The 26,820-nt window shown below is 39.9% G+C and overlaps 1 protein-coding gene across 3 annotated transcripts in view; it reads left to right on the forward strand.

The window, feature by feature from the left end:
• Window positions 1–26,820, forward strand: part of dennd1b (DENN/MADD domain containing 1B) — a 103,341-nt gene that overhangs the window by 20,293 nt on the left and 56,228 nt on the right. For all 3 annotated transcript variants that reach the window (XM_017413501.3, XM_017413500.3, XM_017413502.3), the window contains exons 3-6: window positions 2,573–2,616; window positions 19,894–19,943; window positions 20,931–21,050; window positions 25,762–25,831. In XM_017413501.3, coding sequence (XP_017268990.1) covers window positions 2,573–2,616; window positions 19,894–19,943; window positions 20,931–21,050; window positions 25,762–25,831 — 284 coding nt within the window. The remainder of the gene's footprint in view (window positions 1–2,572; window positions 2,617–19,893; window positions 19,944–20,930; window positions 21,051–25,761; window positions 25,832–26,820) is intronic.

A 26,820-nucleotide genomic window follows, 5' to 3' on the forward strand; every position in this document is an offset into this window, starting at 1 on the left:
GCCATCAATTTTGAACCTTTTCACAAGATTCTAATTTTCTGATATGATGAATTTGAGATTTTCATTTGTTGTCATTTGTAATCATCAAAATTAAACGAAATAAACATTTGAAATATATGAGTTTGTATGTAATGTATGAATATAATATGTTTCACTTTTTAAATGGAATTACTGAAATCAATCTACTTTTTCATGATATTCTAATTTTATGACCAGCACCTGTATAGCTGCTCACAAGCACCGAGTTTGACCAACAAGCCTTAAATTTATTCAAAAATTTCATCTTCCTTTTTATTTTTTTCTCACCTGCTGCTTTCGCTGATAATATTCAGAGCATGCAATGAATCTCTAAGTCTTCAGCCATTTGTAAAAATAGGTAATACGCTCTCTCAGCCAGCCTTTAGCTGTGAACTGTTCAGCTTGTCTCCAGTGCTGATAGCACTATAAAAGCTGACATTGGAAGTTCATTTACTGGCTCAGTTGTGTTGAAGCTGCTGTCAGACCCTGATCTTGAACTCAGCCCCATTCTTCACATCTGAACTGGCAACTAAGTGTCCTGTGGTCCTGTTGGAAACATGGGTACGGCTGGTAGAGATGAGTTGAATATAAATATGATGGTTCTTGGTGATGAACCTCTTTGCACTGAGCACAACAAACCTCCATAATCTTACATATCTTCTAATTTTTTTCCACATATCGTCTAATCCCCCTCCCTTTGTGTGTTGCCATTCATCATCAGCAAGATTTCCCATCCTCTCACCCAGTAAATCAGCAGAAAATAGCCTCAGCTGTGACAGATCATAGGGTTGGAATAAGGGAGCTGGTCAGAGTTGGATTGTCAGGCCTTGAGCTCTGCTGTGTTTTATCTGTGCCACTCTTTTCAGTTTGAGGCCCATGAAATTATCCAATAGGATTACGTAAAGCATCATGGTTTCTGCTGTGCTCTGTCGTGTGTGTGTGTGTGTGTGTGTGTGTGTGTGTGTCTATTCTTCTCTCTTGCAGACATCCTAGCTTGTTAGCCTTGAAACTTGTCATAACATTGTTTGTGATTTCATGTGGTCTTTACTTAAAGAGTAGTCATCTTCTCTGCTTTATGAATATTGATGTGATGTGGTGCTTTCACTCAGTGCAAGATAACACATTTTTTCATTTAGAATATAATCAACTTTATTGTTTTGTGTTTTTGTTTACACAGTTAGTGTTGCAATGATAGTATTTAGCTAATTGTACTTTTAGATTCAGTTTTATTTAGGCAGAGGTGGGGGTATGTGTTTATAAGTCTGCAGCCCTTTTGTATGCCTGTGACGGTGAACTTGGCATGTGAAAGCTGTTCTCTTTAAACCCTTGCTGTTCGTGCTGGGGTCACAGGATGAACTTCGAGCTGTGGAAGTCGTGTTTACCAGATAACCCCTGTGTTCAGACTATAGCTGGGTGGCTGCCTGCTATCAGCCACATGGCACAAATCTGTGACAAATTCAGCTCTATAGGATAAACACTCATGTTTGTGAATTATGTTCAGTGCTCTCATCTAACTAATAATACGGAGAAGTGTATGTAGATGCATTTGTTCTAACTTGTAGTTTTCTTATTTATATAAAACCTGAACAACCTGTTTATAAATTAAAATTGTTGTTGGGGCAAACTACTAAAACAAGAGTGGACTTCAAGTGATAATTGTCTTGATCAGTGATTGATTTATAACTTTTAATTGATGACTTTGTCATTTCATGGATGGATGTTTGAAGGAATGAATGGATGGATAGATGGCTGCTTGGACGGCAAATAGTTTAGATGGATGTTTGGAGGAATAAATGAGTGAATGGTTTGGGGTAATGTATGAATACTGCTCAATATTTTCAGGACTTGAAAAAAGAAGTGAGGAGCTGCAGCAGCAGTGGAAATTTTCCAAATGTCCAAAAGAAAAAGACGTGGTCATCTCAGATCACTACACTACGAAACTATATCACAAATCTTTTTTATTTTGCCTGATCAGCAGCCAAAGCACACTCAAACCATTTTTAAGCTTAATGCTCTTTCCATGCTAAGTTTGTGTATTTTCACTCAATAAAAGACAAAACAATATATGTAGTTAATTGACTTGATCTACTATAAATCCATTGAAGATCCAAGTCTTTCTCTTTAATCATTTGGTGTTTATTAAAAGCAGAAACCCCTTTTAATAATAATCACCCTTTTGGTTTAATATTTACATCTTTTCAGCAAAACAGCAAGGCTTGTATCAATGTAGGAATAATTAAGCAAATAAACGAGAGTATGTGTTGCAGAGACTTTCTTAAATGTGGATGATTTGGTGTATAATATGAGCTATCATATCTACACTGAGAATATAGATTTGCATATTTACAGCACACACAGCCTAGATACTCTCTCTTGTCTTTCAGTGTGCACTGCTCTGTGTGTGAGTGCGTATATGAGTGTGTGTGCGTGCACAGACTTGCAGCAGCCACCCTTGCCCCCACCCCTCTCATTAATATGTATGTGATCTGAGGCAGCTAGCGAAGACGGTGTGTTTCTCACCCGCTGATTAATGCTGTCTGTCAATTACCTCTAGATCCAACCGTGCTGTGGAGCTTCCCCCAGGACCACACAGACCAGGTTGGAACATACTCCGCTTTTTCTTTCCACTTTCTCCAAATCTCTCACTCGTTCTCTGTTACAGACAACCTCCACCACCTCCTCCTCTCCCATCTCCCTTCCTTTTCCTCACGCCCTGACTCACCCTGCCTTCCTGTGGTAACCTCCCCCAGCACCTAACACACCACCACTCTCCTTTAGGTGCTTCCTCTGTGCTTCCTCTCCTCCTCCTCCTCTCCCTGTCTCACTGTACGTCTGTTGTTGGTTATGAAAAGCAGTGAGCAGGTCTTCAATAAACGACGAATAAGTAATTATTGTGCAGCCGTGACAGGAATGCACACCTCTGTTTTCCCCTTTTTCTCTTTTTCTACATCTGCTTTTTGCTCTCTTATTGTCTTCCTCACCCTTATTCTTTTTGTTTCACATCTAAAGTATGATTTCATTCAGTTTAAATCTGAAAGAAGTTTACACTCTTTGGTGCAATGTTTCTTTTTATAAATCTGTTTGAATTAAGTAATGCTTGAAGCTGTTTTTGCTTTATAGTTGGATTCATTAGAATTTTGCCAAGGACACAATTCAACAGTGTTACTTATATAAAGTAACCTGTTATTGATGTGTAATTCTGTTTGACATTTATTGTTTGAATATTTGTATTCATCAAAGTGTTCCTCAACAACAGGTTGTAAAGAACCCAGAGATGAACTGAAAGGCAAAGACTAATCAAAATACCATCTCTGTACAAGTAAAATAGGTCAACTTTGACCAGAATAATGATCTCTAATCTGGATGGATGTTTACATCTGGCCGTGATTTGTCTTGTTTTTCCAGAAATGCTCAAATCTAACACTTCGAATGGGTAACAACCCCAAAAACCTGCTTCAGAAATGACAGGTCTATTTAAAAAGCTGAACAAACGAACCAAATATAATTGGTGTTTGATTTTTATATTTATTGAAATGAAGTTAGTTGGGATTTGTTGGCAAGCATCAAAGCGGTCTTTGCCTCATGTTTTAATATTTCCTTTAGTTTCTGTGAAATGAAGATTTTAAGTCAAAGAAAATGATATCCCTGGCGCTGGATCACAGCTTGATGCAAGTCTTGAGATATCATCTTGAATTTTGTATAAGGGGTAAAAAATAAAAGTTTCCAATCAGTTTTTTTTTTATTGTTTTTGACTTTATTGGCCCATGTGACTTGTTTTTACTGCAGTTAACTTTGTGAATAACAAGTTATCATCATTGATAAAAATGATGGACCAGAAGACAAAATAGAACCCAAAAGCTGAATTATCCTTTCTGCCAGTCACAGATGTTATCAGCCGTCTCAAGGGGACAGTGTGCACACTTGATTTGATGGGATTTTATTTAAAAGACGGTTTCTTTCCCCAAAGAAAAATGCACCGACTCAACAGGGTGTTTTTTTCCCCCCCCTCTCTGGCTTCACCTTTAGAGCAAAACAATTTAAGATCTAACTTGATCAAAATGATCTCCTGTGTCTTGTTAGTGCGAGTATTTACGTGTGTACACACATAACTATGAACATACCAGGTTGAGTGGCTCTCCTTATCCCAGTGTGGGAGAAGTTTTTTCACCTGCATTTAGTCGGTTTAACTACAGCAAAAGACGGAAGAAAACCAAAGCAGGTTTTTATTTCTGTGCCAAAAGTGTCCACAACAGCATTTATCAGGGAACAACAGGTTCTCTAATAAATGACTGATTGACTAAAAGAAAGAAATGTAGAAGTAAAAGTGAAGAGAGAAAAAACAACTTTACGTATGTAGGCTTACTGCACACATGAATTGCGTAGCTACTAAGTTTAAACAGTTCTCCTGCTTCTCTGATCCACTTTGAGGAATAAACAGACTTGTATAAAGATGCTTCAGGCGATGTCTACCTGCCCCACAAGAACCAGAGTACGCTACCAGAGTAAGAGGTAAAGGGAGTGAGGGAGCGAGAGAAATAACAGCCTTACAGAGGCAGGGACAGGAAAATACTGAAGAAAACATGGTTTAAAGAAGAAAAAAAAAACAGAATTCAGCTGAAACCAAAATGATGAAACAGAAAGTGTAAAAATAGTGTTTGTGTTTACATGGGCTTCATCATATCTCCTCAACATGGCCCCCCACAACCTTACTTTTCTCTCAGTCAGTTGTCAGCCAGATCGTTTGTGTGGATAAGATGGCCCTTAAGATGGCTAGTTAGCGTGCTGTGTACAAAGGGATTGGCCCTTTCCCCTGTATACATAAAGGCTGTATTCACGAGCCTCATTACCAGGATTAAGGCTCTTTTCCTCCTTTGTGGGGCTGAAGGCTGGAGTCCTCTAGCCACAGTCTCTGTCTTCTGTGGCCTGAGCTGGCCAGCATATGGCAGCAGCAGCCAACAGTCTCTGCAGAGGGGCTCAGAGCTCAGAGCAAGGCCTCCTTTTGTTTAGGCTGTTATTGTTGCGCAGCGTAATGACATTTGTAGGCCGTAGGATCGAGGTGGAGGGGTTAGTCTTCCCCAGGGGAGAGGGAGACAGAAAGAGGGAGAAAGACAGAACAGGATGGAGGAAGGAGGGGGAGAGGCGAAGACATGCAGACAGACAGGAGTGTGGATTATGGAAATATGAATTGATTTTTTTTTCTGTTCAGTAGTAGAATAGAAAGCTCAAAGGAGAACAGACTGCAGGCTGGCTGGCACGCCGGGGTGGTGCTAGGGAAATATGAAGTGAGAGGCGCTTGCTGCCTTTTTCTTTTCCTCTCTGTCTCTCCTTCTCTCTTTTCCCTCCTGCTTCCGCTATTCCTCCATCAGCCCTTGAGACTCTTGATGCCCTGGTCATCCACAGATGCCACTTGGATGGAGATGGAGAAATGGAAGATGGCGGGAGGGAAAGGGAGAGATGGCTAAAGCATATATTTGAATCATAAGAAGGGCTTTTTTTTTTTTTTTGCAAATGAAGCAGACAGATGGAAATCTGTCCGTTTCCTCTCAGATCTCATCCCAAAGTTATTGGGGGGAAAAAAAGAAAAAAAAAACAGACACAACACACACATAGACGAGAAATGGTTCTGCCAGTTAAATCTCGCTAACCACAGCGTGGTGTATACAGTGTTGATGGCCCACTTCTTCCTTTGAAGAACAGAAGAATAATATGATAAACTCTCAGCAAGCTTCACAAACAGAGAAGCATCTGAAAACTCACAGAGCCTGTCAGCATCTCTACAGTATTTAGAAATGTTAAGCTGCTCACGCAAATACACACAAGCAAATTGCAAACTTTCTTGCTCCAAACTTCCACTGAAACGGTATTAAGTTTGACGGGCTCTTGTGTTACAACTGTGTGTTCATTTATTGTAAACATTTATTTTTGTTTGTGGTTTTTAATTTTAATATTCTAAGATAAGTATGTATTAACGGGGTCAATTATCAAGAGTTAAAAGTGAATGCTGAACATAATTCATGCCTTAAACCCTAAAATTTATATAAGGACGCCCATTTCTAAAGTAACATGGGAGAAAAAAAGAGAGAAAAGAGGAATCACTTTTGCAGGTGTGCCTGTAACAGGCCAACGGTGGATTTTTTTTTTCTTTTTGTTGGAAAAAGTTTTGCCATCTTGCAAACAGAAACCCAGATTCACTGAGATTTTGCTGTATGTGAAGCATATATTGTCCATACAGGAGATTGGTTATTTTTTGGGAGAAAATATAACACTTGTAATGGCATGTAATGTAACATTTTAACTTTATTTATCTTGAATCTAAAGATTTATGCAAAATTTGGAGGTTGTTGCTGAAGACTGTGGTTAAAGAAAAAAAAAATACTGAAAGAAACAGAGTTTGTTACTGAAACCAAATGTTCATTTAGTCTTCCATCTTGCAGTTTTTCTGCACATTTCAGTTGTACTTCTCACTAAATTCTTGTAACTATTCTTTTTCACTTTCTTTCTTACACTAATCAGGATTTAGCTTCATGTTCAGTTAAAGAGGGTTCTGACACAGACACACAGAGAAATAAGGCTGTTCACGCTTTAAAGTTATTCTGGTTCAAAATCTGGAAGGTTAATCTTGATTTTCACTCTTTTTGTTATGTTTTTTTCATTTTGCATGTTCACTTTAGCCTTTATGTGTTCCTCCTTGCCAATTTATCAGCACTTTTCTTTCCACAATCCATATATTTTCCTCTCAAAACCTACTGCTACAACGATTTACAAATGCAAATTACTCACAAACTACATATTTTTCTACTTGACTGGTAGTACCATGGGAGGAATAAAGGAAATATTGAATTATAAATAGAATTTACTCCAAGGCCCCGCATGAACTGTAAACTAAAGTTGATGTTAACTCTCCGTGGCTATTCCACACATTTTACAGTAATGGGGAACCTTTGATCTTCCTGCTGCATGCTGCATTCAGTTGACTGGATGAGATGCTGTTTTCATTTATGCCAAGGTTGTGTGGGATTCAATACTAAAGAAATATCCGTGCTTTGATATGGACACATACTGGTATGTAAAATCAATTTGTCATATGTAAAGCATTCCAAAATTTCCCCCCTGTTCGCCTTAATTTTTTGACTTCCTGTCATGAAGTTTTATGAGCCTGCTCTATTTTAAACTTACAGCCACTGAAGAAAGCAGTCACTGCAGCTACAAAAAGTTTCTAAGCTGAGAAAACTAGACTCATATACCTTATTTTACTCACACTGCATTTTGCTCATCTTAAACTTTTGATTCCTCTTTTATTGAGGCCCCTTTCAGCAGATAGTTGAACATTTTACAAAAGAAGAAATAGCACAGACACAGATATCTAACAGTTACTATAATCTGCTTTCATATTGTGAAATTATTTTCTAATCACTATTAATAAGTACCTTCTTATTGTCAGATTAGCCAACATCACAAGCTAGCTAATAAAATGAAGTTGGATACTTTGTGCAAAAGGTTGATCAGGGTAAACCTAGATAAACAACACCCTGCTCTTATGATTAATTTTAAAGTACAAGAAAGGCAACTTTATTGGCAGTCTTTTAATTGTTGCAAATATTCAAGTTTTTTTAGCATTATCTTATAAGTTCATTATTCAGCTCGTCCTGTTGTCGTTTAGTTTTGACCATTGTTACATGTTTTGAGATGCTACAACTTCGGGCAGAACTTATTTCCTCTTCACTCAGTCGTGTGTATCCATCTCAAAAGCTCAATGTGTCATCAGCCAGACAGAAAGAAAGACTGAGGAACAGACAAAGAGGAGGACGGTCTCTTGAGGCTTCATCCTCGGCAGCTCTGAGTGCTACTCTGACACCATGCTCCATCAGGACAGGCTGGCTGACACTCTGTGATTGGTGGCCACTGCTCTGCGGACCGACTCTGGATGGGGGAGGCAGGGAGGAGAGGTCGATTGGGTTGGTGAGAAAGAAGTGGTCTGAGGGAATGAGGTAATGGAGAGGAGCTGGTGGACATGATTGGTGACTTCATCCCTGAGGGAGTTGAGTGTTGACTCTGAGGAAAGGAGAAGATGGAGGGTGAGATGTGTTGGTGGGAGAGTCCATGTGGGTGTGCAAAGGTTGGGTAGCAGGGCGGCAGTGATGCTAACCTGAAGGCAATGATATGTGGGCCTCAGATGATACCCTGGATCATCTGAGGGGAAAGAAGGAAGCAAATACGAGGATAAATGTAACAAGAAGAACAGAAAGTAGCCAAGTCAAAAGAAAATTTACTCAGCGAGGGGAAAAAAAGGGTTGCTGCAAATGTTGGAGGGATGTAAAAACGTCTTAAGATTAGAAGTAAAAGTATGAGACTGTGTAAGAAAAAAATTATACAGTTAAACCGAAACATCTGGTAGGACGAAGAGTTGGATACATAAAGGTTTTGGTTGGCAGATCTTTGTCACCAAACTAAAAAAATCTTAAAGTATAAAAGAATTTACTTATGCTTTTACTTTACTAATTCAGAAGAAACTGCTAATAAGCAATGTAATATGTTTTAAACTATCACATATTAAAGTTTATGAAATGAAGACATATTGGATGCTTAACAAAAATAGTAGGCTCCCGCAGGAACAGAACAAGCTATCCCAGCTCTCCCTCTCCCCCCTAAAAGATAGACAAATACTAAATCATTTTGATTCTTTTGTTGGCTTTTTATGATGCTTGGCCTCTTATAAAAGGTACATGATACGAGAGGGTACATGAAAGGAAAAGAAATGGAAATTCTTACCCTTTGTGGTTTCATTTATGAAGAGGTCTAAAAGCTTGTGTATTTGTTTATGCGTATGATGTCTCAGTATGTCACAGGGTCTTGTCTTTCCCCTTCACTGCATCCTGACAGCAGTGTCAAACAAGGCCTTGTATGATCTGTGTATGTCTTTGAGAATATATCTGTGTATGTGTCTGGGTTGATATTGTTTTTATTCTTCTCTCTAACCCCTTTCACCTCAGATCCCCGGGGTGTTCCAGGGTCTTGCCTAATGGACAGTCTCGCCCCGCTAAGCTGGCCTTTGGCTCGGGCACTGAGCTGGATGCCTAACTAGAGCCCCTTGTTGCTCATGGGTCCTGATTGCGCTGACCTCTGGGCTGGCTTCCTGGGAGAAGAAGGGTGGTAGGGAGGGAAAAAGAGAGCAGAGGAAGTACTTTTACGCCCCGTTGCTCACATCTCTCCAACATCACCCGGTGACTGGCGAAAAGAGAGCGGTTGTGTTTTGGCACCAGTAGAGAAAAGAGCTGTTGTTCCCAAGCTACAGATGAACAATAGGTTCAGTTATGTGTTGTCTGGTGAAGGATTGCCTGGTATTATTAAAGTATTTAAAAAAAAAAAAGAAACTATTTTGAAAATATTCTCAAATAAACGTTCATTTTTTTGACAGCATATTAATAATTGTGGTTCTAAACTGCATATTTCAACAGGTGTTGATGAAGCACATTCAAGCTTTCTGAATACTATTATAACAGATAGCACAATGTTAAATTAATCTTACTTTGACTTGAAGCACTTCTGGTGCCTCGTGGCGTCTTTGAAGCAGTTTTTACACACATGTGCTCTGGAAGAAAACAGATTTAGGAAAAGGGAACAAGGAGATTGTTAAGGGTGTGACCAAACATTGTTCTCTGATTAGGTTTTTTGCACTCCATATTGGTTCTCCTTACAGTTTGATATAGGCAAACTGTTCTTGCTTTGCAAGGCTGCTGAACAAGATTGTGTACTCGAGGTTGCCAAGATCCCCTTGTATGAAAGGTGGTGTATCATGGGAAGAACAAGTCCTCTCTGCTTGAGCACAAGTTGTTCATTTATGGCTTTAGATTCTAGACTGACCACATGCTGCTGCTGTTAACAGAGCTATCTCCCAGAGAATATTGTGGCCTAATTAGCATGTATTTTCCTTCATATATGGCACAACTAGAAGATCCTTTTCCAAGACAGAGGCAGAAGAAATGGCAAACAAACGGGGTGATGGAGAGAGGAGGAAGAGGAGGGTGCAGATGACCTGACCCTCTCTGCTAGATGCCGTGTACATCTGTCAATGAGACGTCCACAGCCAAATGTTTAGCACCCACTGTTGCACCCCTGCTCTCCCGCCGAGCTTCAGTGTATACGTTCTTTTTGCACGTGAGCGCGTGTTTGTGACGCCATGTGTTAGAGGCAGGCCCACATCAGGGTTCATACAGTCGAGCTAAGCCCAGTGGGAGTTGAAAGCTTAAAGAAGGAAATCCCCCCCCGGCTGCTTGGTGCATGCACACACATACACACACGTTTGCTGTCTCTATATCCCTCTCCCTCTCCTCCTGGCACTTCATTAATGAAACCAATGCTTGTATGTTTGGGGCATATGCAGCTCTCTTGGCCCAACACTACAAGTGTGTGTGTGTTAGGAAAAGAGACATCTCCCCCTATCACATGGTAATATATTCAGTGGAAGATCTCAGCAGAGGCATAATACTGCCGCTCTGCCCTGTCTGCGCCCATCTGTGATATGTAGAAAGGACATCAGCAGAACAGGGTATTAGCACTGGAATAATGTTCACTGTTATTGTTGATGGTCCACACTTGGTCTCCAAGCAATGTGCCCCCTCGCCCTATAGCATAAATATGTCCATTGTGGAATAAGCACAAAATAAATGAGTGCAATACAATGCAGGGCATGTATGCTACCTCAGTGGAATGCTGTAACATTGAAGGTGACTCATTTACAGGTGTCAAACGGTGAACAAAATTGGACAGCAGGAGGTTCAGGGAATGATTCCAGCCTTCTTGTTTCTTACAGGCAAAATCCTTTTTTACCCTTAAAGGAGTTAAAATGAATCATAGAAACATGTATCTACCCTTGTTTAACTTTAGAATGAAAGAAATAAAGGTGAATACAAAGACTTTCGGGTTGCTAATTTTCCAGTGACATTTGCAGTCTGAAGTTGAATATCAAGTGTTGAAGCCTGTGGAAATGTGCTGTTGAGTGGCTCACAGGAGGCCCAAAATGAAGGCCTTTGTTTTGTCCTTGGTCTATGCTCCGTGATGTTCTTAAGGATCCTGAAGCACAAATTTTAAAACCAGGATTTTTCTTGCTGTAGAGGCTGCATGTGCACATGCAGTATGAATACAGGAAAGCATTGTACTTGTCAGATGTAGGCATGTAGCGCTTGAAAAGACCCAAGGATCAATCTGCCACCTTCAACTTCATCCACAACAGGCTCTTTGCATCAGATGGGTCACTTGAATCATAAACAATGGGAGGGAATTAAAATATTCCAGAAAAAGGAAAAGAAAATCCTATCTCCAATCAGCAGAAGCAAAGTGAGCAAGAATGTGAAAATGTAACGCCCACATGTCAATTTGAAAGTGCACCTCATCGGCTCATGTGCCCCCCTCCCCCCCAACTCCCCCATCCCACCTTCCTCCGCTCAAGCAGCTGTGTTGCTTTGGTCCGGCTCTGAAGGCCGTTCTTATTACCGGCACAGAGCGCAGGTCAGAATGGCAAGCCGGCAGCATACTATTAAAGCCTAATGAAAGGAATCTCTGCAGGGTCTGAGGTCTGCAGCGTCCAGAGGAGGCGATGTCTCTGCCCATTGTTCTTCTGCTTCTTTCCTCACTGTTCTGTAGTTTTTTTTATTTTATTACATTTTAAATCTTACGTCTCTGGCATCTCCCTTGTTTCCATCACTAATTTTTGTCACTGTCACTCATCTTCTTCTTTTTCCTCTTGTGCTTTTTATCTTCTAAATCTTTAAATGTACATGTTTGCTCCAGAAATGGTAACTCGCATGACATTTTCACACTTGTTTTTAGTTTCACCAACATTTACCTTTCTGTATATCAGTAGTTTCATGTAAAACATGACAACAGTTACATGTTAAATATACCCAGTGGATGTTTTTTTTTTTCCTTAAAGGTCAAAGGTTAGACTTGGAGACATCTACTGTACTGAAATAAGATTTCCTGGACATTGTCAATTTGAAAATTGAAATGCTCTCACGTGTAGCAATAAAGAAGGTTCAAAATATTGTACTTAACCTTTCTCCCTCCAAAAAAAAAAACAAAAACAGTTTGTCCCATGCTCAGAATTAAATTAAATAACCATTACTTGGGCAACTCTACCCTGATATCATAATGCTGGTATTCATTTGATTTTGACAAGAAAATCTACCTTTTTTTCTATATTGACCTGTGGTTCAGTCAACAATACTGTAAAACCCTGAATTTAATGAATTCTGTAATCTGACAGTAAAGTCAGATTACAGCATATTGGGTCACAAAAAACAAAACAAACAAAAAAAGGACAAGGTGTTTAATTTTACTTCCTGTTTGCCGGAATAAAAAAAGCCATTTTATGTAATAACACTGCCGTTATTGATTGAATATTTGTTATTTTGATGCTTTCCAGAAAGATAAAAGTTTAATTTTCTTCAGTTTAATTATCAAGCTTATGGCTCACTTTTTTTTAATTTTTTTAGTTTGTTTTTATCTAAATATAGTTCATCTGTATTTCTGTATCTTACCATCTTTCTGTTTTAGTGCAGTTTCATACACCTATTGGTGTTTGGTGCAATTTTAAGATTTAAGATATGGTGCATAAAGTCACACCACCTCTCCTTTTGCATTTCAAGTACTGATAGCAGTTATCAGTTCAGCAATTATGTATCATCTTTAGTAAAGTTTGAAACTGTAGTTTTAATCAGTTTGAAGCTTGGTTTAAATGCTCGATGTTTACCCCATCAAGGTTTCATACCATTATCCATTTTTATTCTGCATTATTTATTTTTTCCTCTCTCTCTCTCTCTCTCTGTAAAACCAAGGCTCAGCTGTCCTTGTGCCTTTACACGTTGCAAATGAATGCATATCCATGCAAATTCTTAAAAAAGAAAGGCTGAGAATTTGAATATTTTGCTTAAAGCTGCACCCAGGTCGACCCTGCCATTCGGCATTTGAAAGCAGTGTGTCTGTTTGAATACTGAGGATCTCTCTTTGTCATGTTCGCCAGAGGGGCTGGGTGAGCGAACCAGCACCGGCAGGATGGGCAGAGATCGGCTGGGTAGCTGCACACAGACAGACTAATTGGGAAAAGGGGGGCAAAAGAGGGGACGAGGGGTGTTGGTAAGGGTGAGGAAAAGGTGGGGTATGTAGGAAGGGGGGATCTAAGATGACGACAGGGGGTTTAGGAGGGAGGTGAAAAAGGATAGAGATTGGGGGATGGAAGGAACGGAAGAGTACGGAACGAAGGGAGGAGGTGATGAAGAGGGCATGAAAGTATGCTGGAAGAAGAGGTGAAGGAAGGGTGAGTTTAGACTCTGTAGGTTCCAGCGCTGATGTTAGTAGCCCTGCTGACTGTGCCATTCTGCTGGCTGGATAACCCGAATCCCTGCATGCTTCAAACCACTGTAGCCTTACACAGTGTGCATGACACATGAGATAGCCTTGTGCAAACTAGTTTTCATTCATTTATTAAACATTCAGACCAGAACTGCTTTCCAACTTTTAACCCAACCTTCAAACACACCAGTAAAGCAGGCTTCCACTCATGCATATTGTCATACATACATGCATAGTTTGGGATCAAATATCCTGAGAGGAGTGGCATTATGAAGCCCACTGGATCAGAATAATCATCCAATGTAGAAAAAGGCCTTGAAAATTTTAAAGGCTTGTTTGCAAAACTAGTGTTTTTCACTGGCTGCTTGTTTATGTAGCGAAGTATAAGTATAAGTATTAAATTCCTGAAGCTGACTTTTTTTGGAGATTGAAACTAGAAAAAAATAGAAAAATACACCATGAAATTGATTGATTTTAGAAGTAATGGACACACGTTTCTCAGGTATTTTTAATCATTTCTTTTGGCCTTGCTCAACTGACAATTTGCCAAGCTGCGGTAGTTTGCCGTGCAAGCTTAAAGAAGCAAACACAAATGTCAGGTAAAGATATTGTAGGCTAATAATGTTGTAATCAAAGCAAACTTTTATTTCTTGTTGTAACTTCAGCAGTTTACTGTGCTTTCAAATCAGTGTTCATTGCACTGTCAGGAAATAATAAAAGGACAAAAAAAGCAGACTCTTTGCATAATGCTTTGGAACAGTAATGTAAAGTATATTCATGGGCTAACACTTTCAAGAATACCCACTTAATCTTTTAATGTCTACTTTTAATATGTGTATGTAAGAGTTGGATAAATTTGCCTGCCGCCACCTTCCATTCCTCCTAAAGCTACATCCTGTCGAGAAGGCTCTAGGGGCCAGGCTGAACTGCAGACTGAGTTACACTGGGAAGCTAGCAACATTGATCTGGCTGCAGTAGCCAAGGGAATATAAAGCAGGGCAGGGGCTTAAAGTCTTGAGCCCCTCCAGGGATGAGTCCTCGCTGCAAAGGGAGAGGGGCATGAACTGAGCTGCTTCTCATTCCTTCTCCTCTTTCCTCCCCCTCACACTGTTGTGTCCATCATTCTCCACCTCTCTTTCCTTGTGACATTCACTTTTGTCAGTTCGTCTGTCTGCCTGTCTTTCCCTTCCAGTTTTTTACCCTTTCTCCATCGCCATCCTTTTTTTTTTTTATCCATGTTGCTTCTCTCCGTCTCTCTTTATTTCCAAGCACATTGGAAATAAATAAATGAAAACCACTGCTCTTGATATTCACACCCAAACTAAAACACCATGGGAAATATAGAGTTTAGCATTTTAAAATATATTTTTATACCAAATTAAGATCATCTTGCCTATTTGTTGTAATCTTGAAAGCTGGTGTTCCCCATCTTGGTGAAGTTGTTCATCCAAGAATAAAAATAATGTAAATGTTTTGGTGTCTTAAGGCATTAGCGTGGTTTTCTTGTCCACATGCACCAAGCTGTCATTGTGGACACACATGGATGTGATGCATAACCACAATTATTAGGTCAGCTGCACCACTCGGCCTACAGTTTTACACTCTGGTCTAATAGGTAAACGCTGGCTTCTTAACTTTACATTTGAAATCAAAGAAGGAAGGAAAGAGCTTTTTATGTCTTTGTTTATTTTAAAGAGAATTCAGCAGAATTTTTGTGTTCCTGTTTTCTGCGTGATAAATTGTCCAAATGTGGATAATTGCGATCTCTTCACGCTGTCTTTGCTTCAAACAAGCATTTTTGTTGTTTTTCCCAGTGGACCCTCTGTGAATGGGTGCAGGTGAAGTTTGTCACTCAGGCCTTATAGATGCACGAACGGTCAACTGCTGTATAAATTAGCTCTTATGTGAACGTAATGCTTGCAGTTCTTGGCCTCACAAACAGTGGTGGATGTCAAAAAGTGCATGGGGGGGTTGTGTTGTTTCAGCTGGCTGTGCATCTTTAGACTTCAGTCATTTGTCAATCTTTGAGTGGGGTCTGGATAAACGGGACAGTCTTCAAGCAGTTTTGTTTGTAAAAGCAAGGGGGCGACGGAAACCCCTCCCAAAAGGAACCTTTATCGCAAATTTGCCACAAAATGCTTATAAATAAAACAGATAGGGTTAAGATTGTGTTATGTTTGTGATTGAAAAATGTACTTCCTGTACCACGCTTCTTCTAATGTGTCTTGTGGTGAAGCAAAATAGTCTCAAAATAGCAACCCCTTCCATTTACGAGGAGAACTGCAGTGAATACAGCTCATCTTGCTTGTGGTAGGACCAATGCTCAAGTATAATCTCAGCTTTCGACTGTCAAGGCAAGTCCACGCGGTATTGTCAGTTATAGCTCAGATATCCCCAGAACCTGGTGGAATGCTCAGCTATATATAGCCTGTCCCACCACAATTACTTCTGTAAAGGAATTGGGGTAGAGCAAGAATAAAAGTGAAGTTTAAGTCTATTTTTAAGAGTAGAAAAGCAAGAGTGTTGCCTTGCGCTGCAAAGTTTTCCTGCTTTCCCCTGCTGTACCCTGTTATTCTGTGGGGGCACGGCGCTGCTGTGTGCTGTTATAGTGATGTGATGCAGTGATAGCAGGAGTGTCCACTGGGGGAACCCAGAGCATTCTGTCTCACTGAATGATACCCCTGTCTCCACTCACGATAAACAGCATACACACACACACTTACACACACACATCAGTGTCTGCCAAGCTCAGCCTAGCAGCAGATTCCTCCCTCCCTCTCCCTCCCACCCCCTCGCAAAGCTGCAAATATATTAGCTGCTTCTTTTTCTTTTGTCTTGGGAAAATGGCAAGTACAGGGAGCGTGTGTGTGTGTGTGTGTGTGTGTTTACCGTCTGAAGAAACTGGAAGAACACCCTCTTTGTGCCAGTCGTGTTGAGATATCCCAGTGGTATAGGGCCAAGTGATGGGAAGAGAGCTGCAGATGCCAGTGAGTTACCAGTTATACAGGTGTGATGTGGGGAATGTAAAACCGAAAGCTGACTGACAGATGAGGAAAAGATTTAAGTTTCGAATTACATACTCGCGATCGGTTTCTTTAGTTAAAGCAGAAAGGAATATTGGAACAAAAACATTGTTGGGTTCAGAATAACGAGTCAATTTACCCCCCCAAAAAAGGCTCATATTTCTTCTGGTATGCACAGGTAGATTTGAAAACTGCCTGTGCATTTCAAACTGTCTGAAACTGCTTTCAAATAGAAATAGTTCTTACAGTGACTCCAGAAATGCAGTTTAAAATGTATTTTTTTAAGATTAGAGTCATTTTAATAAGTTGGATTATTTCATCTACATTGTAAATGGCTAAAGGTAGTATCTAGTATCACTGTGACTGCTGGTGACGAGTTGACAGACATCATAATTGAGGGAGTCTCCAGAATTTCTCCTGACATTTCTGGGGGTTCTCAATTTACTCACTTTAGTCACAGAGGCTCTTAAACTTGTCGCTTAAATTTTGATCACATTCAGAAAAATTGTGTGACAAATTTTCTCTGAAAATGTTCAGTTATTGCAGGTGTCTCCATCCTGTCTCAGGACTGCAAGAGCTGTGTTTTGACACGTGCACGGGAACTCTGTTCAGGTCTAAAAACCACACCAGTGATGCATAATTATTTTTAAAAATCGTCCAAATCTGACCATCTTTGTTTCAAAAGTGTAGCCCAGCAGATTAAATCCTAAATGTAGGTGAGCTTCTGAGGTGGGTACAAGGTGAGGATAAGCAGGTATGAGGTGGGCTGTAAAATAATGTGCACAGCCGAGGATACAGTTTTGCAAAACGAAACTGTAATTTGCCCTCAGAAGCCCACAGCTCTCTGGTTCTTGGTTGCAAATACTGAGAATTCAGTGAGACTGCAGCTGAAATTTTGTGGAGATTCTCTTAAGATTGAGTTAAGTTTGATTTGTCAACTGGCCTCCAAATGTTAGAAACACATGTTTACAAATGATGTTTATAAATCTAAACAAGATTTGTTTTTGAAATGGATCATTATATTTTACAGTACAGAAGATTCCCTTTTCATTCTGTGGATAGTGAGTAAATCAGTAAATGTTTTTATGATATCATTCATTCATTTCCTGTTGGGTAAAAAGCAAAACTGCTCATACAAATATAAACACCATGCATTTACTTATGGATTTCCAAAATTCATTGTAAAATTAATATCAAATCTTTGCTAAGAAGATGTAAAATACCTTTTAGGATGCCACATCTGGTTTCAAGGAATTGTCATCAAATGGAACTGTGATTTGTCACCCTAATTTAACAAATATGTTTGAAGTGTGAAGTAAATTGCAGCCATAAAATGTAAATCCACAAATGTGAAGAAGAAGGGGAGAAAAAAAGGTAGATCTTGTCTGACTTCAAAAATGTGCTCACGAGGCTGCCGTCTGGTCTGTTTAATGGCTAAAGACAGCAGTTTGAAAATGCCTCTGTTTTATGATGTTGGATGCCTGTATGTTTGATGATTTCTGCATACCTGAGATGCATGAAACTGAAGCTTACAGTGTGTGTGTATATATAGAATATGTCCATTGTTTCTATGTCATATTATAAACATGTAAAACCTCATCACATCCTGCTGATCCTGGATGAGATCAGAGTCTCTGCAGCTCTTGGACTGTCACTCAAACACGCATACTTGATGTGGGCAGGGCTGTGAAAACTCAGAAATGTGGCAACTGGAATGTTTTTATTTGCAGGGAGAAGCGGATCTCTGTGTGTGCACGTGCATGGATGTGTCTGTTTGGGTTTGTGTGCCATATGCAGCGTGCCAGGGAGGGCTCTCTGGAACATATTGGTGTGCGTACATAGTGGTTAATAATAGTAGCAAACGCGTACAACGATGGCAGCTCTGATGTGTGTGACAGTTTTACAGCCGCACACGCCAAGACTTAGTCACACATCTACACACACACACTGCCTCACAACACAGACCTCCTCTGCCACAGAACCCTCCATCTTTGTTGAGTTCTCAATTTTATCACACATCCTGATAAGGGGGGAAAAAAACGAAAAAAAAAAAATGTCACTTCCCACCCACCCCACCTCACCTCCAGCCCCTCCCTTATGCTCCATATGTGGGCATATATACAATTACAAACATGAAGCCCACTCAAACTCAGCCACCCACACAAAAAGACACAAATGTACCGGCTATCCATTGAACGAACAAAGTCCTTGAAGCAAGCAGGCCTTCACATACATCGTGCACTGAAATGCACAAATGTACACATACCCATTCTGTCATAGCTCGTTGGTGCTTTTGGTTGCTTGTCTGCAGAAATGTTTGTGTTGTGCATGGGTGACAGATTTAAGTTTTGATGGGGAGGGGCAGGGGATCAGTGACTGCTCCCTGTGGTGAGGTCTTAGAGACAGTAGACAGCAGCCATGGCAGACACCCAACCTGTCGTCCGGATCAGTCTCTGGGGGAGGCAGAGAGATAGAAGAGGAGCAACAGCATCACTCACTCAGCTCGGATGTGTCCAATAAGAAAAAAAAAAAAAAGACACAAACCTCAGCTCAGTGGCCGAGCTTGGCAAGTAAATGAAAGAGGAAGAGGAAGAGGGAGACCACAAGTGAGGCCAGAGCATAGCAAAGAGCCACCCAGCACCCAGGATTAGTCTTTGAGCTTGGCACACTCTGACCAGAACTGAGGGAGAGGTAGCAGAAAGACAGACGGTCAAAAAAGGACCTGGCACCTATTCTGGGTACAGGTTAGTAGCCAGGGAGAAAAGGAGACAGAGCGACAGACAGAGCAGGGACCCGGGGAGTGGTTGCTGTGTGGTGTGGCTGGTCTGGAGTGGCTCACCCATATGGTGCTCCGCACTGTTCATGCTCCCTGTCTAAATCCATATGCCGCCGGTGGAAAAAAAGACCCCCTCCCCTTCTTTCCTACCTCGCTTCAAGAGCATGCAGAACCACAAGGGAGGTGTTGGGAGGTAAAGCCCTGAAGGCTTGTACCCCCCTCCTACCTCTTAACCCCACAGAGCTGCTTAGCCCATTGTCACTACAATCTGCCACCATAGCCTTGGTGTTGTGTCTCCCCCACCTACCCTTGCCCTCCTTTTCTTTTTCTTTCTCTCTTTTTCTTAGCCCTTTCATCTCCCTTTGGCACCTGATAATCGATGAACTTATTAACTGCTAATTATTCAAGCTGTGGATCGAGGATCCCTCCCTTATTCTTGGAAGAAAGAAGACGTTTCCACTCTGTTCTGCCAAATAAAGTGGTTTATATTGTCCATTCATTTGGATTAAGTGCATTTAGCAGCATTGTTTGGGATGTTAAGACTTTGTCAGATTGCTATCAGAAGCATTTAGCATTAATCCCCATTTTGTTCAGTCAGTTGATAGCCCGACTCTAACCCACTTGGTGGAAGCCCAATAAATTTACATATCGAAATACACAATCTTACTCATTATATCTATGCTGTGATTGTCTAAAACATGCTTGTCTTTCTCTGTTCTGGTTTCTCAGGAGGTCCTTCAGACGATACCAAAGTTCTGCTTTCCGTTTGACGTGGAAAGGTATGATTCCTCTCTCTTTGTGCTTCCTTGTTTTTCAGCAGTGCAGCTCACTTTCACCTCGTTTGTACAGAATCCACTCATATATACTCCTCAGAAATGATCACCCCTCACACCTGAAGACACATTTATCTGAAGCAGAAAATGAGATGTATACATTATGCTTCTCACAGTTATCATGATGAGCTCTAAACTCCAATCACTCATTGGTATTGTCACCTGCCAATCTGCTGCCTGTCAAACTGTAATGAGTGCTTTTCTTTTTTATCGTGGTCATGTCCAAAGCACAACAATTTTTACAGCAACTGCAAAACAACAGCATCAACATTAATATGACTAATAACACTGATAAAAAGACATGTTAAAGATGAGAATAACAGGACTAAGTTGCCATTAGTGATGATGCTGATGAGGTCATCCAAGATCGCCTCTCTTAATATCTTGTGTACAAAAACTAATTTTTGAGTGTTGTTGTTGAGATTAAAATCAAAGAGTCTGTTTTCATTTAGGCTATACACTCTGATCAGACGAACACCATCTGAAATGTTTTTATTTTTGTTTTTTTTATTACTATTATTATTTTTCACATGAAGAATGACAGACAAATTTCCCATCTTTAAGCCACAGAGAGGATAGGCGTGCAGGAAGGAAGGGCTGCAGCTTTTTACTGAAGCTGAGCTGCTGCCATCTAGTGGTGAAGATTTGCACTGAACTTAATATATCATGTAGAATAGCTTTATTTCTGTAGATCTTAAACTTGCTATTTTAAACATCAGATTTGAACTTTAACTGGATATTTAGCTCATTTTGAAAGCTAAATCTCCAACAATGAGTAACTGTTAGAGCAGCTCCACCAAACAGTGCTTCATTATGTTTTATATATGTATTTAATTTTTATAACTTTATTTATTGCACCTCATTGTCACCCTTTGATTAAAAACAAACAAACGTATTTGTATAGTCTCTACCACATGCTCGTGTCTTTCCCAGGGTTTCCCAGAGTCAGGTCGGGCAGAATTTCACCTTTGTTCTCACGGACATCGACAGCAAACAGAGGTTTGGTTTTTGTCGACTCACCCAAGGCTGCCGGGTCTGCATATGTCTCCTCAGGTAACACCCATTCCCTTTTTTCTCCTCTGTAAAATTTAACTTCAGTGAGGAAAGTGTTTTATGTTTAGATTTTAGTCCTACGTTGCGTTTAGTTTCTAATGCTCTGCAGTTCTAATTAGAACGGTTATTTCCAGTTTCTATAAATTAGAAAATGTCAGAATAAATTCAGCAGGATGTGTTATAAGATATGTTGCACAACCCAAATACCAGAATAGCCTTTTATATTTACATTTTATTTTACAAATCAGGTTAAGATATCATAAAGACTTATTTAAATGCGTTTTTGTTAGTTTAAGATTTTGCCTGTTCAGCCATTTTCAACTAATCCACAAATCAAACCTCAGAAATGTTGTTTTTTAATTTTTATTTTACTTAATTATAGGTTTATATATCTAGAGTTGTGTAACACAGAAGATAAAAAAAATAATTAATTTACCAGATCTTAGAAATGAACACAGCTTTTTGAGACAACCTTTTCATTTATTCTCACACCTCACTCTGAGCTGCACTAAGCCAGAATAACAAATTTATATTCTCATCTGCCCACACAAATATGTTACTGAAGTGCCTATAATTATCCAAAAGTTTAGCGGTTTTTTGATATTTCATAGGTGGATGTCTTCTATCACAGCGCACATAAATGAGGACACAAAACCTGAGAAAATTCTATTTTCTTTGCATAATTATGCTCCAAAAAAGGCTATTATCTGTTAATTACCAAGTATTTTTTTGTTGTTGAGGCAGTGCTTTTACAGATGTAATTACCTAACCAATCGCAAGGAATAAGCACCCCAGTGGAAATCTCAGTGGACAGACTCATGCACTTTAATATTAACTGAGGGGAAAAAACTAAAACTAAAAAAAATGAATGTAATAAGCAGTTTAACAAACAACAAATTAGAAAAGCAGCACAAAGCCTTCCTCTGTTGTGTGTTTGTGAAACAGGCTCCTGTAAGGCTCACTGTCGAGTGTGTGTGTGTGTGTGTGTGTGTGTGGGGCTGTTGATGGACAGTCGTGGGTTTGTCGCTGCCCTGATGAGCTGCTGTGAAGAATGGTGCCCTCACACACACACACACACACACACACACACACACACACACACCCTCCCCCTCCACACACACACAGATATACCACCCACCCTTCCCGGCCAGCTTCCATGGCCTTTGTTTTTCTTTTCTCTCCCTCTCCATCTCATGCTTTCTGTCTCTCCCTCCGTCTCTCCCTCTCTCTTTCTCCTCGTTATTCGGCTACTGCCACAGTGCGACAGCAAAGATGCTCGGCCCATAATTATGCATGAAGCTTCGCTGCCAATTAGCAGAGGCTCCCCCGTCCCTCTCGCTGAGTTAGACATGCTAATTCATTTGACATATGATGTATAAAATTCATTATGCATTCTGAGTAGTTTGCATGACTTGCTTCATTTATAATAAAATAACATATAGAAAATGTTTTTTGTTTTTTCTTTTTTCATTTCACAATTCAAAATGCTATTTGTGCTCCCCAGTTTTTCCTCCCGTGATCTTATTTCTTTTTTAATCTTGATAGCTGGGAACATTCAAAAGCATTAAAATGTTTTAGATATCTTTAAATTTTGAAAATAATTATTTTCATTCAAGATAATTGGTCAAAGTCATTTTTTTTTTCCTTTTACAAGACTACAAGTCTTTTAGGAATTTATGACTACAGGGAAAATATCACGAGTTAATATTTGGCAGGTTTAAAATCTAAAGCAAGATAGCCCAGGTTTAATTGTTTCCAAAGAAGATCAAACAATAGTAATTAAAACAGTTAGTGTGTGAGATTGTCATGGGCTGGGACTGTAAAATTGTCACCTCTGCTTATTTAAGAAAGTGCCTTAATGAGTAGGACAGTTTTATGTGGACAGCCCTTTGAATGGAGGCCAGGATTAAACCAAGGATCACACTTCATCTGAAAACACAAAGAAACTCTCCTAAAAACTTTTAATTGTGATATTTCATCCTCACATATTCTCTAATCCTGTCACATGCATTTGAGTTGTGTTCATTCTATTTCTTTGTTTGTTTTTTGAATTTGTAGTTGGGGGTAAAAGAGGAGTTTAGCGTTAAGGTTGAAGCTTTAGGACACATTTCAGCGACTGCATGTCTCTGGTTAGTGGTCACATATTCAGGTACTCGAAGACACTTCCTCCGCCTGTACTTAACCCTTGACCCGAGAAAGTAAATGTGTAATGCAATCTTCCACTCAGCCGTCTACAAAGTGTAGAAGACTTACGGTTACAGACGCCTGCGCAGTAAAGAAGATTTAAGGAACAGGAATAACTGTCGTGCTTAACACCTAACTTACTTTATGGCAGCCAAAGTGGACTATGTATATAAACATTTAATCTCCAACATTTAGAGATTTTAAATTTGAGTATTTACAGTGCTCGTTAAAACGCACTTAAAGCGGCTTATTTTGGCTACTTTGTGCTTCTTTCCATAACCGTGTATCATGAGCTGCAAAGTTGCTTCCTTGGGTCGTCTGCTGGACGGCGATGGGCCGATTAACTCTCTGAGGAGATGGCACTTTGAGAAGATGTTTGTCTAAAATGTTAGGAGACACACACACACAGACACACACACTGTGCACTCCGGTGATAGACGTCTCTCTCTCTATCGGAGGATTTGCGAAGCACAAACAGATCTGAGCGATGAACTGTGACGAGGAGGAGTATTTCTCTTTAAGCTTTCCAAACTTTAACTCTGCATGTCCAGAGAGCATATCAGGGGGAGGATGAAACAAAGCAACCTTTACATAAACTAATTTTACTTTATGTTAATAAGGGAATAACACTACCCACCATACAAACATTTTTTTCTTCTTAATGTAATAATTATTCTCTTACACAATTTTGGTGTGAGCACATAATGCTTCTGAGATCTGTGAAGCCTGACTGCTCTTCTGACAGCCTTATTTACGCCCCCCTCCACCCTCAAACAAAATGAGTGATTATTGTCCAGAGTTTTTATTTTTAAACACAAGGCATAAAGGAGGCAGGTTGGATAAAGGCTTTGCTCCCTTCCTGATTGTTTTATCTGACTGAACAAGTTGTGTTTAAATATAAACTGACCCGATATGCAGATATTTGTGTTTTATGTTGTTTGATGTGGCAGAAATAGGTCTCCAGGTTGATATCCGGTCAGCATGTAAATTAACATCAGCGTGTTTGATTTCGCCTCTCCTGCAAGTGTGACCTGATTGTGGTAAATCTTCATGCAGATGTCAAAATACTGGCACGTTAAGAGACTGATTGTTTCAGACTAATGGTCACTCGGCCTCTCTGATTGGTGCGCTTGGCTGCACTTCTCTGTGAACTCGGCCTGTCATTGGCCCCTTGCAGATTTAGTGATATGAATATTTGCATTTGGTTCATTTGATTGTTTTCTTGTTGTCTGTTAATTCCAGTCTGCAGAGCAGCCAGTGACCCATGTCATGGAAACTTCTTCGTCTCCGGCCAACTGCTTGAGCAGGACCACAAACTCTCACACTAAATTTATTATCATTAAACTAAAAGACTACAAATTTAAGCATTTTGTCTGATTTTTAGGGAAATAAATGACCTGCTGATTTACACTCTCCACCATTCAGAAACACTCCTCAATCTTTTGCAGTGCTGGTATTAAAAAAACGCTTTGATTGACTGGCTTATTTGGCCAATAATTTATTCTTCAACCCCTGCGTCCATGCAAGTTAATGAAGCATTAATGGGAGTCTCTGTTTAGTTAATCGCAAATTCTTAATCAAAATCATTTAATGTTAGAAACTGCATGGTAAAACCCCCAAACTGGATAAAAATTCAATAACTTGATGTTATACCATGTTTTTGTGTGTTTGATTGTATGATAGTAAATAGACAGAGCCCTCAAAGCTTTTAAGACCAAAAAAAAGTTGGCTTTCTTCCATCTCAAAAGCAAACCCACTTGGCCAAGAAAATGTCAACTTTGTAAAGGAAGCTATGCTGCAGCTGCTTTAGCTTATGTTTGGCGTACTTACTGATTAGCTTGCACACAAACACTGCAGTATAAATTATTTTCAGCTTGTCAATGAATTTATTTATTTATTTAACATTAATTACATAAAGAAACATTTTTTTGAATATGTGGAGGACATGAAAAGCAGCAGGTTGAAGGGCGGAAGGGGGAGGTGGAGCAAGAAGAGAAGCTGCGTTTTTGTTAAGCCTGTGCCTCTGGGAGCATCATGCCTGTAAACTATAGCATCCCTCCACTTCTCATAAAAGTGTTTGTGGTTCTTTTTTAATTAAATAATCTAAAACTTATTGTTTTTTTTGTTATTACTGTTATTTACTGTTGCCCTAAAGAGCAAACTTGACAGGAATGCAGATTTCATAGCATGCAAAACGCCCTTGATATGAAAGAATGTCATAATAAGGACAAGAAAATGTTTACTTTTTCTGTGTGCAACAATGACTCTGAGCTTTGGTGTAGGTGTTGCATGGAACAGAATCCATTATCAATGCTCTCTTTGTGTATTTGATCTTTAAACAATAGGTCAAATTATTAATAGGCGCTTTCAGGCAAAGATGCAACACACATTCAAGTCCCTCTGCACGCGTATATTAAATAAATAACACACTGATCTGCTTTGATTCATTGCGTGTTGTTTACAGTAGAAGGTGATGAAATGAGTGCAAGCTTCTCCTTACATTAATGCGTCTCTCTGCTTCTTCCAGTTATCTACCCTGGTTTGAAATCTACTACAAGCTGCTTAACACACTGGCTGACTACCTTACAAAACAACAGGTAACCATGTATCCAAATATCAACGAAAGTGCATTTGATAATTGTATGAATATAAGCTCTTTATATTAAAAATAAGACACAACGATGGCGTCCTTTGACTCTGGGAGAAGTACAGTTTCTGAAATGTGTATCGTGGTGAGAATTTCCCCTCTGCTGTGTTCTGCTGCGCGCTCCATGTTTTATTTTTTTTTGCAAGTTTTGTTCACCATCTTGGGCTCGAATTGGTTCCTCTTGTTAGCAGCAACAATGTTGACATTTCACAGACCAAACGCTGATCTGACACGGGAAGTTATTCCTGATGATTTACTGGAAAACAAATCGTTAAGAAAAACACATACACGCACACACACACACACACACACACACACACACAAATGCTCGTACTTCACAAAAGCGTTTCTCCCCTGACTATTCACTGCATTGTACTAGCAAAGGGAGGGGAAATGTAAAATATGCAACAAACTGGGGAGATGTGCGAAGTCTAGTGCATAGGGTGTAGGTGATGTTCTACTGTTTAGACTGAAGAAGGGGGGAGGGAGGGAGGGAGGGAGGGGAGACATGCAGAGAGCTTTGGGACCACTTTTCAATTGTCATGTAGTCACTGCTTCTCCCAGGATCCTCGGGGAAATGTGATCAGGACAAAGTGTCTCGCACAAAAAGACAGTCACATCACATAAACAATCAGCATCCGTGCACAAAGTTCCTCAGCTGAAAGGAATTCAGTGGAATAATCTAATGTGCTTAGAGGAAAAAACCAACAGAATAGGACAGTTTGTGAGTGAGGAGGAGAGAGACAGAAAGGCTGCTGAAAATCCTGGGTGACTGAAATGTTAGTGTGCATGATTTGGTTTCTATTTACCCCGCTGTCCGTTTCAGGCGAGAGGGAGATGTTGACAGACGAGGGAAGACAGAAGAGCGATGAGGGTTTAAGGCGAGGGGTAAATGAACTGTTTCCCCAGGCCGTGTTGCTGACCATGCGTGTGAGCATT

This window comes from Kryptolebias marmoratus, linkage group LG24 (genome assembly GCF_001649575.2).
Source record: "Kryptolebias marmoratus isolate JLee-2015 linkage group LG24, ASM164957v2, whole genome shotgun sequence".
Classification (NCBI taxonomy): domain Eukaryota; kingdom Metazoa; phylum Chordata; class Actinopteri; order Cyprinodontiformes; family Rivulidae; genus Kryptolebias; species Kryptolebias marmoratus.